This window comes from Salmo salar, chromosome 15, assembly GCF_965601325.2.
Source record: "Salmo salar chromosome 15, fSalSal1, whole genome shotgun sequence".
NCBI classification, from domain to species: Eukaryota; Metazoa; Chordata; class Actinopteri; order Salmoniformes; family Salmonidae; genus Salmo; species Salmo salar.
The window spans coordinates 78,289,291-78,302,269 of NC_138305.1; the positions used below are offsets into that span (position 1 = coordinate 78,289,291).

The 12,979-nt window shown below is 40.2% G+C and overlaps 1 protein-coding gene across 2 annotated transcripts in view; it reads right to left on the reverse strand.

Moving 5' to 3' along the window:
• LOC100380856 (TOX high mobility group box family member 2) overlaps positions 1-12,979 on the reverse strand; it is a 138,669-nt gene that overhangs the window by 26,031 nt on the left and 99,659 nt on the right. For both annotated transcript variants that reach the window (XM_014146043.3, XM_014146042.3), the window contains one exon: positions 10,493-10,753. In XM_014146043.3, the coding sequence (XP_014001518.1) occupies positions 10,493-10,753 (261 nt within the window). The remainder of the gene's footprint in view (positions 1-10,492; positions 10,754-12,979) is intronic.

The window sequence follows — 12,979 nt, forward strand, 5'->3', positions numbered from 1 at the left end:
TTTCTGAATCTAAAAGTAATCTAAGGAGTATTCCTCTAGTTAAACAAAAAAAAAGGAAAAAAAAGGATTTGTAATCTGATGACAATATTTTTGCTTGTATTACATGTATTTCCAAGGATGGAAATGAAGATGGCCCGCTAGCCTGAGGCTAGAACTTTTCTAGTAAAACATTTTCTCAACTAGCCTGATGGCTAGTGCTCAAAATCCTTAAATTCCATTCCTGCATGTAACTGATTACATTGCAACCAAGACAGGCATCTCGCAATGTAAAACCTCAGAATTCTTGATGATTTCTGGAAAAGATACTGACATTGTTTTTTACATTTAATCAGTTACTCCCAAACCCTGTATATATAATTATATTATGTACAATGGCACTACTGTCAACCCTAAAGGAGACATTTCTAAAAGCCTTTGCCCAGCGGCCTTTGCCCAGCGGTGGACCTAACTAAGCACAAATTGCTGAGCCCTCGTATTTGATAATGTGGTGAAAACAGTCCTAAGTGAAAACTAATTACATTAACACTTTGCTAACGAGCTGTTGGAGAGGCCCCTGGAGGTCGGCTCTTCATAAAGAGTGGCAAAGCATCTGCCACGCACTTCCTGACTCTGCTCACGTTCTAATTGGCCCCAGTGGGTTTCTGTAGCACAACCGTGTTATTTAGAGGTGGGGAAATTAAATGCTCATTTTCAATCCAGGTAGGCCTACAGTGGATCTGGAAAGTATTCAGACCCCTTGACTTTTTCCCTATTTTGTTACATTACAGCCTTATTCTAAAATTGATTAAATTACTTTTTTCCCTCATCAATCTACATACAATACCCCATAATGACAAAGTGAAAACAGGTTTTTATAAATGTTAGCAAATGTATTAAAAATATAAAACAGAAATAACTTATTTACATTAGTATTCAGACCCTTTGCTATGAGACTCGAAATTGAATTCAGGTGCATCCTGTTTCCATTAATCATCCGTGAGATGTTTCTACAACTTGATTGGAGTCCAGCTGTGGTAAATTCAATTAATTGGACATGATTTGGAAAGGCACACACCTGTCTGCAGGGATGTTTTTCAGCGGCAGGGACGGGGAGACTAGAAAAGATGAACGGAGCAAAGTACAGAGAGATCCTTCCAACAGGACAACGACCCTAAGCACACAGCCAAGACAAAGCAGGAGTGGCTTCGAGACAAGTCTCTGAATGTCCTTGAGCGGCCCAGCCAGAGCCCGGACTTGAACCCGATCAAACATCTCTGGAGAGACCTGAAAACAGCATTGAGTCCCAAAAAGTCAAAAAACCTGAGTCGATTTGGATGATATTTATATTTTCTTTGTTTTCTATCTGACATGGCACTCTGAATGGGGCTTTGCAGACCGAGAGGCAATACAAGATAAAACTATTACTCAAACATGAACTATTAATCAAACGCTGCTGGGTTATTTCCATAGCAACAGCCTGATGGAAAAAGTCGGACCCTTTAATGGCCATTTGCTATGTTTCTCTGTAAACATCAGACCAGCAGGAGAGATGGCCGGCAACAGAATGTCAGGCAACAGAGGCATCACAGGGCCACAACCTGTTGATATCAATCAAACTTTCATTTTCTATTGGAAAAAGAAAGGAAAAACACTCCAGAGCAGTATTCTGCTGCATATTGACATGGCATATCTGCCTTAACACTTTATAGGCACAATATGTCATTTCACCAGCCTGACCCTGCCACTTTGTTTGGCAAATAGAGGAGTGAGGTTAGGTAACTACTCTTACAGTACCACTGTAACTACCCTTCAATTAAAATGTAACTACTCTTAACTACACTCCATGAGATCAACATGAAGCTATGCATTGCGGTGTCAAGACTCAAATTACATTAAAAACATAAATAAACAATGGAGTACTACAACCATACATTTCAGGTTTTGACAGGGTAAGCCAGCTGTACTAACCCAGTGTTCCCGTAGGATATTTTTCATCAGCGGTGGCAAAGTTAGCGGGGTAGTGGGGTGGTTATCCAACCAATTTTTTTTTATGCCTACTCTTGGCCGCAGAGACAATATGTTGTTATTTTAAAGCAAATTGCCTGCAATTCTACACAATTTGCCATGGCTTAGGTCGTGCTCTTATGCTATCTCAGTGACTAAAACATTATAACAAAATCAACGGTGGCCCCATGCCATGCCATTTTTTAAAATTAATATAGGGGAAACACTGACTAAGCTCATAATGCATTTAAAAGGTTAGATGTCTATAAGTTCATAAAGGGACGCATATTTCTTTAGTGAACCATACATTCCGATAACAATGCAAACGATGAGGTCTCACGGTATCCCTAATCAACTTGGCTTGGTTTATGGCTGTACAGTGGGGGAAAAAAGTATTTGATCCCCTGCAGATTATGTACGTTTGCACACTTACAAAGAAATTATCAGTTTATAATTTGAATGGTAGGTTTATATGAACAGTGAGAGACAGAATAACAACAACAAAAAATCCAGAAAAACGCATGTCAAAAATGTTATAAATTGATTTGCATTTTAATGAGGGAAATAAGTATTTGACCCCTCTGCAAAATATGACTTAGTACTTGGTGGCAAAACCCTTGTTGGCAATCACAGAGGTCAGACATTTCTTGTAGTTGGCCACCAGGTTTGCACACATCTCAGGAGGGATTTTGTCCCCCTCCTCTTTGCAGATCTTCTCCAAGTCATTAAGGTTTCGAGGCTGACGTTTGGCAACTCGAACCTTCAGCTCCCTCCACAGATTTTCTATGGGATTAAGGTCTGGAGACTGGCTAGGCCACTCCAGGACCTTAATGTGCTTCTTCTTGAGCCACTCCTTTGTTGCCTTGGCCGTGTGTTTTGGGTCGTTGTCATGCTGGAATACCCATCCATGACCCATTTTCAATGCCCTGGCTGAGGGAAGGAGGTTCTCACCCAAGATTTGACAGTACATTGCCCCGTCAAATGGTGCGGTGAAGTGGTCCTGTCCCCTTAGCAGAAAAACACCCCCAAAGCATAATGTTTCCACCTCCATGTTTGACGGTGGAGATGGTGTTCTTGGGGTCATAGGCAGCATTCCTCCTCCTCCAAACACGGCGAGTTGAGTTGATGCCAAAGAGCTCCATTTTGGTCTCATCTGACCACAACACTTTCACCAGTTGTCCTCTGAATCATTCAGATGTTCATTGGCAAACTTCTGACGGGCATGTATAAGTATTCTTGAGCAGGGGGACCTTGCGGGTGCTACAGGATTTCAGTCCTTCACGGCGTAGTGTGTTACCAATTGTTTTCTTGGTGACTATGGTCCCAGCTGCCTTGAGATCATTGACAGGATCCTCCCGTGTAGTTCTGGGCTGATTCCTCACCGTTGTCATGATCATTGCAACTCCACGAGGTGAGATCTTGCATGGAGCCCCAGGCTGAGGGATATTGACAGTTCTTTTGTGTTTCTTCCATTTGCGAATAATCGCACCAAATGTTGTCACCTTCTCACAAAGCTGCTTGGCGATGGTCTTGTAGCCCATTACAGCCTTGTGTAGGTCTACAATCTTGTCCCTGACATCCTTGGAGAGCTCTTTGGTCTTGATTGCTTCTGTGGACAGGTGTCTTTTATACAGGTAACAAGCTGCGGTTAGGAGCACTCCCTTTAAGAGTGTGCTCCTAATCTCAGCTCGTTACCTGTATAAAAGACACCTGGGAGCCAGAAATCTTTCTGATTGAGTGGGGGTTAAATACTTAGTTCCCTCATTAAAATGCAAATCACTTTATAACATCTTTGACATGCATTTTTCTCGATTTTTTTGTTGTTGTTATTCTGTCTCTCACTGTTCAAATAAACCTACCATTAAAATTAGAGACTGATCATTTTTTTGTCAGTGGGCAAACATACAAAATCAGCAGGAGATCAAATACTTGTTTCCCCCACTGTATAGGAGCTAACTGCTTGCTACTACCTGCTGCTGCAGAAAGCCTAGCTGATTTGAGCTGCTGCCGTGCCCATTAATTCAAGTCAGGGGTTATTTTCCAACTTCTTTCCGCTCCTGCGAAAAGCATCAGTGAGCTTAGTCAAAACTATAATCTCCTCCATGTGCACACCTTATGCAACATGCTCTGCCAGTACGACTCATTCCTCTTTCTCTCTGCGCCCCTCAATGAGATGGTACAGAGATGGTGTGTAAACATAACAAATGACTAATTGTCAGGAGGGGGAGGGGTGTTGTCGGCGCAACAGGCTTTGTCTGGCTGCTGACGTGCACTGTCTCATACAAAAAGACTAGATGAAAAATGTGTGTCAAAATCACTTGTAGCACAGCACCATTTATTTGGATCCCCTTCAAACACGATTTAAAGAAAGAGAAAAGGAAGACAAGAAAATGAGCAACGCTCCGAGTTCAGGCCTCTTATAATCTATGAACTTCACTTATGCTTTGAAATAACATTCAATCAATTCCACAACAGAAATAACAGTCAAGTAAATTGTGTAGGCCCTATTGTGTTCACGCTCCAAAGGACGACACGCGACATAACGGAAATATTAACTTGCGGTCGTTGGCATGAAGAAATGCTCATGCACTGAATGTGTTATGAAGTTGTCGTTATGAAGCCTTTTCAAATAAAGTGTTACTGGTTGTACAGTAGTCCTACATGCTACACCCTATCTTGCTTGTAGGCCTACAGCAGCTGTGCTGAGCGAGCGCTACTGCTGGTGAAAGCAGGTAGTAAGGCCTAATCCTGCGAACTGACTGTCTAACCCAAACCACAGTCGCTCCCTGGGTGAGAGTGATGGCTTCCCCGTGCGCGGGGCCGTGGCTGCTATTGTAGAATCACAGAGCGTTTAATTTAAACAAATGACTATAATAATGGCTTGTTGTGTGCTGGGCTTAATTAGCATTTCAAAGGAAACGGCAAGTCCCTTTTAAGTGGGCTTTGTGTCCCACCTTCTGTGTGTACTGTAAGCAGACTAGCATGGAAAAGCAACATGTTCAGTCTGTGTAGTCTGTCAGTGCCCTTTCTACTCACTCTCTGGGCTGCATATCAATTTGGTAAATCCCTTCCTTCCCTCTGCTCTTGTGTGCTGGATACTGGTATTATAATTGTACTAGGTTTATGTTAGTTATACTAAATAGTGAGTATGCTTCTCCCTTTTGTGCTTCTTCTCTCCATGATAAAATCTTACCTTAGAGTACTTTACTGTACTGGAACTAATATGTACTGCAACATGAAAAAGCAGAACTATTTTCATCAGGATAAAAAGTGGTTCTCTCGATTCAATTGTTTACTCTTGTACATAATCTCAGAAAGTCAGCTAATGCAATGTTACAAAAACTCTACTACCATGCTGTTTTAAATATTAATTTGTCTTAACAGTCGCCTAAGGTTATTTGAATTAGCAGCATGAATATTCATGGCTGCAATGAATGCTCATTTGTTTTTAATGTTTAATCCTTTAATACACTTCTTCATTTCTTTACTCTCATCCATGCATAAGCATCCAAAGCAAAGCTTTACTTTTATTAAACACTTTCTTTAATAACATATTTGTTTTTATTCAAAGTGAATCATAATGCCCTGACTGTTATTGAGTTCCTGTGAAAGCGAAACAAGAGGTCATATATGTTCCAGTTAATGGCAACAGTACAGGCAGGTCATATTAGATGTGTTCCAGGCCTGCCCAGACTGTCTGGAATGGGACTTCATTGCTAACTTCACTTCAAACAGCAGAAATCGTCCATTTTAGCCCCATATGTAATCATCATTATTCATCTTGAGGTTATGCTGTTTGAATATGACCATTCATGTTTTTAAGATCAGATAGTGATTTGTATAATATGTGACTGGCTAATTCTGACCTTGTTCAACATTTGATTCACCTTCCATGTACTATGATTCTGTCAATAACTGCAGCCATCGATACACTTGCCCCGGTCTATGTCCTAAATGCCAAGTGATGCAATACACATTTCCTTTAAACAGATTCAATTAAGTTAAGCTAACATTCAGTGAGTCTGACTAAAATGTATGCCGAAAACACACACAAACAACCACAGACAGTTTCAAAACTAACACTTTGTGTAGATCTAAAACGGGTTATAAAGAAAATCTAGAAGTAAAACATCCCACATGATTAAAGTGATAGTTTATCCAAATGTAAGAATTGTTTATTGGTCCCTCACCCTGAACGGAGTCTATGGACAAGGAGACTGTAATCCATACTTAGGCATGTCATTTAAAACATGTAACATCGAGTACATTGACTTCCATTTCAACACATTTTCTAATAAGGATGAACTATCCCTTCAGTGTGTTATTATTGGATAGCAGCATAATCAACCATTTTTTATATTGATAAAGCAAGTATGGCCTTCAATAGTCTGAAAATAACATTGGTTTTGCATCAGACCAGTAATGCCAACTAGACACTATTCATAGTCTAACAATAACCCACATTTAAAGTATTTAGACAACAGAGATTCCTGAATACGGGCAGCCTGTGGTCTAATGACAGATGCACCCTGCAAAAATAGTTATGTTTAACTAGATTGAACAAATCCCCTAATTCGGATAATGTGAGTTCTACATTAACTTGCAGATTTGACTGAGCTTTTGTGGCGGTGGGCAGTTCCCCAAACCACCTTCATTATGCTTGAAAGGAGACGTCGGCTGGCGTTCAGTTTGAATATTTAAACGTCCCGGCGTTCCCCTCGGCACCGTGCCTGTTCCCATCCTCGACTCTTATTGCCGCCTGCCGGAGAATTCCCTCCTCTTTTTCAAATAATTCCCTCCTCTTTTTCTTGAAAACATAAGCCAGACGATCCAGGCTAGGGGATCTGGTGGCCAGTCAAACATGACGCCCCCCCCCCACAGTAGCACACTGAGGAGAAAGCAACGTTGACAGTGATAGGGATTCTCCATGCAGGCGTAATGAGCGCTCTATCAAGCTTAAAAGTTCAACATTGGTCAATGTCCCATTCAAACTTTGTGTCCATTTGCCCTTAGATAACAGAGTTTGTTTGGGCAGGGGGTTCAGAAAGTTTCTAGAACATCACACTTGGGTAAACACCTAACATTCTCCTATAACACTATCCAGCTAGCAAACACCTATCGGACCACTGATGGCTATGAGGCAGTACACCACTGTAAGCTGATATTGGACCCATGTCAATAGCCTTTACTCTCTAAGTAGTGTCGGCTACTGCCGTCTGACCACTGGAAAGCACATCAGCCAAATGAGTAGTGGGCCGCTGACTTTACCGATAACAAACCACCGTAAACTTCTAATTAAGGATAACATATCCGAACCATTCCCTCATGTTTTGGAAACTTATTTTGCTAGCTGTTTAAACGTGTGATATGTCATTATTGTAATTAGCAACAAAGGCAGAGTTTGTTGTCAGCTACTACATGCAAATGCCTCATAGAAAGGCAGGCTAAGATTCAAAGTCTCAGATGAAACATACAGTAGCTTGACGTAAATACAAATTTCATTTAACTATCATAAAAAATACTACTACTTTCATATCCAAGTCGAAAGCTACATATCGTATCAACATTTAGTTGCTTCAGCCCATTTCCCCATCTCCTGCAGATCATCCTGTGAATTAGCAGCTAATTATTTAGCCTTCTGAGCAGTCAGAATGAACTGAGAGGGAAGAGCCTGTCAAAGATGAGATTAATTCATAGAAAGAAATAAGAGGTTTCTAAATGAGTGGAAGGGTATTATCATGTGTTCCACCAGTGATCAGAGATTTGGGATATTTGTGACACTGCTCTCAGTAATAAAACAAATCTATTTGAGACATCTATGACAAGAAATGAACAACTGGGCTTATATGACTATGTCAATTTCTAAAATGATGTTGATGCTCATGGTCAGATCAACTGCTGACAATACTGTAATGCCTTAAATCTGGGATGTCAAACTCATTTTTTTTCCCCCTTTCAATTATGCCCTAGACAACCAGGCGAGGGGAGTTCCTTACTAATTAGTGACCTTAATTCACCAATTAAGTACAAGGGAGGAGCGAAAACCCGCAGACCCTCGGCCCTCCGTGGAATGTGTTTGACACATGTGCCTTAAAGGGATAGTTCAGCAAACGTACATATTTATAAATAGTGGCTAGTTTAACAAAAGCAAAAGGATTGCGGTCACTCCTTGTCCTAAAGACTGCTTTCAAGGTAAGACAACACATATTAAGAGTATGTAATTTCCCTGAACTTTCTCTTTAAAACGGTTTGCTATGTGAGACCATGAGATGCATGGAGAATCCTAAAGCAGAGAGAAGTTTCCTGAGCTTTAGCCTTAGGCTAAATGTTGTACACAAACCAGCAACATCATCCCCAGAGATGAGCAATGTCTATTGCTCCAGCTGAGCTTGTAGTTCTGTATCTGTAAAGAAGTTTACAAACCCGTAGGATAGTTATCATTGCTGATATGAACTGTAGGCTTGAGGCACTGCTGTTGAATCAACTCATTTTCTTATCAGTTACAGTACAGCTACAATGAAAGAAAACAGTTGACACTGAATTATGATGCTTCAATTTAATAATAATAATGATCAGCATATGCCTTCATCGAATACTAAGGAAACCTTTATGTTTTGCATTACCCCACATTGCAAAAACCACACCTTCTGCCTTTTTCAACACAGTATATTCTTAAAACACAAATACCGTGCTGTGGCTATGACAATAATATGAATTTCATCTGTCAATTATGCCTTTATTGGCATGAAATTAAGGTTCATTGACATCATAGGAAAAACGTCAAATGAAACATCCTCATCTTCAATTCCTTTAAGATATTTCATGCTATACATTTCTATGCCTCTGCCTGAGAAATAAGCTCCTCTTGTCCCCAGAGATAATAAATGAATTACATTTTTTTCCTTATCGGTCATCTATTTTTCCAGAGTAAGCTATTACTTGCTCAGGTTGCTAGGCAACAGGAAATATTAATAGTCACTATTATTAGCCAGGCTCCAGCAGAGTAGTACTAAAATGAGGAAGTGGAAAACATGAATGTGTTATATAAATCTTTGGACCGTTCACGGTGTGTGCAAGTCTCTGTTTGTGCTGTGATTTATGGGGATGACGATTCATTTATGAGAAAAGGGGGTGTGAAATAAGAAAATGGAACATTACCCTGAAGGACTATTTGAAAATAAATTATTGCAAAGGTGAAACAAAAGCTGTTAATAAACCAGGACTCTCTTTCTCAAAGAAATGTTATTGGCCTAATACACCAAGTAGGAAAGGGGAACTGCTTTCTCCCATATGTAAATGTCTATGTTTGTGCGTGTAAGCACATATGCATGGCATGCACATGAACATGCATCCATGCATGCCTCATTCCAATTGTGTCAATTAATGCTGTATTTGCTATGACAAATAGTAGCTCGAGCATTTTCTGACCACTGGCAAATGTTAACTAAAGAAATAAACGCAAAAAAACCAGTACGTAGCCTACTATATATCACTATACCACCCATATTCAGCTCACTGGTATGTTCAACACAGTGACTTAAGCCCAGTCTCTGCCACACACATAAAATGTACAACATATGCACTTTGATTCCAAAATCTCATAAGACCTGATTAAACCAAGGATAAATGCCACGGATGCTCACATTAAACCATGAATATTTATAAGCCAAAAGATATATTTGTGTCAGTTGAAAGTATATAAAACTGAATTATTCACACGCAGGTCATCTATAATTCATCTGGTTCGATTCCATGATTAAGAAACTTGAATGTGTACGCCAGGGGTGTTTGCATGTTCAGTGTGAACCATGTTTAACACATGAAATAGTCGCTTACCGGCGTTGGAATGGAGGTCCTCGACATCCTTATGAAAGAGAAAAGTAGCTGACAAGGGAGAACCCTTTCTCCTCCAAGACCCTCTTTTTCGCTTTGTCTATAAGAGTGAATAAAAATGTGCACCGCACAGCTCGTTGCACTCTCTCTGTGCTCACTTTGAGCGAATCAAATCTTTTGAGTTTGACGATTTGAATAGACATGAAGGAGTCTGTGGCAAAGGTCTGGGAGTTAAAAAGCATCATGTGTAAAGCAAAATTGTTGCATGTGTCTGCTGGGGTCTCCATAAGCTTTTGTTCCACACTCTGTAATAGGCCTGTTAGAGTGCTGCTAATTGAAACAAGCGTGTTTCCCTGTTCTAAAACCAGAACATGTCCCTTATGAAGCCACACTGAAAATATGTGTTAATTAACAAAACATTGAATTGAATCTTACTCTGCATTGGCAAACAAATACTGGTTATACCTTCATACCAATTAAATTATCATACATGCTCATAACAAGTCTTGCAATGCATTATAACTGCATCATAATGTGTTATACCTGCAGGCTTTAAGTAAAGTGTTAGCAAACATTCCATGATGATATACATAAACCAACCTGCAGCTCTGGATGAGTGAGGAAGAGGAAGAGGAAGAGACAGAAGAGGAGAAAGACTGTAAGTGGTGGATCTTACCGAGTGCATGTTATGCCCCGAGAGAAGATGGCTATCTTGGCTCAGCATGTTGGACATCATGAGGGCTGCGGGCAGCTCCGGGTAGGAGTAGGGGTTGAGCAGGCCGTTGTGGGGCAGCGAGTGAAAGGTGTAGCCTGACTCGGGGTCCATAAGGTGCAGCAGAGAAGGATCAGCGTGGTTGGGGGGCGTAATGGGGGGGATCTCGTAGTCTTCATCCCCTCCTCCTCCGCTGTTGCTTCCTCGGCCCTGACTGGAGTAGTTCTGAGAGGGGAGACAAGGTGATGGGATGAGTTTCAAGTTCAAGGTTCACATTTTCAGTTTATTTTCCATTTGTGATGAACACACTGGAAACCTTGCTAACTCAAGTTCTTTCGGTAAAAGGAGTGATATGGTGAGAGTGTGGAGCATAGGAGTTGAGATATTGAAATAAAATATATCAACAAATGCCATCGTTCATGATGCCACAAATTACAGTCATCTATTAGGAGATTAAACTACAATGAATTCAGCTGAAACCACAACTGCATATGCTTCTCTACGTAGGAAGACATTAATATACAAATCGTACTTTAATAACCAATACTAATGTGCTCACTCAGCTTTTGAAATCAATCCTAGAGCATGTTATAACGCAGAATGATGTAAAGCTCTCTCTGACTAGGGGGCCTCAGTGTCAGTCTAGAAAGCAGGAGCATGTACAAACAAAGAAATCTGTTTGTGATGATGAAAATAATTTACTTCAATGTCTGTTGAAGATTAATGGCTTACTAATCAAGAAGCCAAACAAATTTTGACTCATGGAGCACTGGCAACAAACACCAGGGTTGGGGTCAATTACTTTAACTATTTCAATTAAAGATCCTCACATTGACTAACATTTGTCAATGTTCTGATTAATAATGGGATTTCAATCAAATTCCTGAACTGAATTTGGTTGAGATGGAATGAACTAAATCCCCCTGACAGTCTTGACGTCATGAGTTGTATCTAAAGTGACTAAATACCTCTTCTCTCCCTCTATCAGAACAAGGTGAAAAACGTTCTCACGATTCTGCATATGCAAATCAGGTGGTAGAGGAGGAAGCCTCACTGTGGTATCTTCAAGGGCCATCTTGACATAATATTATGCTGAGAAATATGGTTTTGCACTCTCAAAAGCACACTGAGGGTATTCACCAGGGAATGAAAAGCAATTTTGTCAGAGGCAATCTGATGCTGACTCCCTTTATAATGACTGGGGAAAATTAATCATCACAAATAGTATTCCAGTGTCAGCCATTCAAGAGCTTTTTAATAGAATTTTTATGATTCATGTCTCGGGGTACACATCAAGCAGTCCGTTCTGCAACATTTCAGAAATCAATTCAATATCATCTTCGTGTAGGCCGTCACCTCGCCTGCCAGAGCAGCCATTTATCTTGCAAACAAATACTTTTAGCAAACAAATGGAAAGAAATACTAAGGAAAATAAAGCATGGTGTTGGTGCATGGAACCAAGAGAAAAGGCCGTTTTTTTCCCTTGATGTTTTCATAACATACACTTTACGTGTGTATGGGCTTATAACACAATACTATAATTACTATTGTATTCAACTTCAGTGAGATCTCGCGTTCCCACAAAACAGGTTAATGACAACCATATTTATTTTCTACTTTGTCCATCGGAATTGCACTTCTCAAAACACTTTCAAGGACTGTGCTACTATAGTTTTGTCTAATGAGCGAGATAAATATAGCATATTATTGTAATATATAAGGATTTCTTGAAAAAAAAAGGCAAATATCTCACTTAGCAAGTATTTTCAAGTATGTAATTTAGGAACACCATAATTAGATTACTGCAGAAAGTCCTATGCATTTATCTGGCTCTAATCAGTCCTATTATTCTCTGAATGAACCTACCAATTGTATTGAAGGGATACTGTATGGGATTCTCTATGGTTTGTCATAACTTGGCTATACAGTAATATGAGGTAGTTTACTGTGCATTTGAACATGTGCACAACAATGAAAGAACAGCTGTTATTAAGACACTTTATGACATCAAGTTTCAATGAGATACATGTATCTAGGATACATTTATTGACTGTTACACTATATATACAAAAGTATGTGGACATCCCTTCAAATTAGTGGAATCGGCTATTTCAGCCACACCTCGCGCAAACAGCTATGCAATCTCCATAGACAAACATTAGCAGTAGAATGACCTTACTGAAGAGCTGACTTTCAACATGGCATCGTCATAGGATGCAACCTTTCCAACAAGTCAGTTCGTCAAATTTCTGCCCTGCTATAGCTGCCCCGGTCAACTGTAAGTGCTGTTATTGTGAAGTGGAAACGTCTCGGAGTAACAACGGCATGTAGAGTGTAAAAATTGTCTGTCCTCGGTTGAAACACTCCCTATCGAGTTCCAAACTGCCTCTGGAAGCAACGTCAGCATAGCCGAGCACAAGGCTAAGATCACCATGCACAATGCCAAGCATT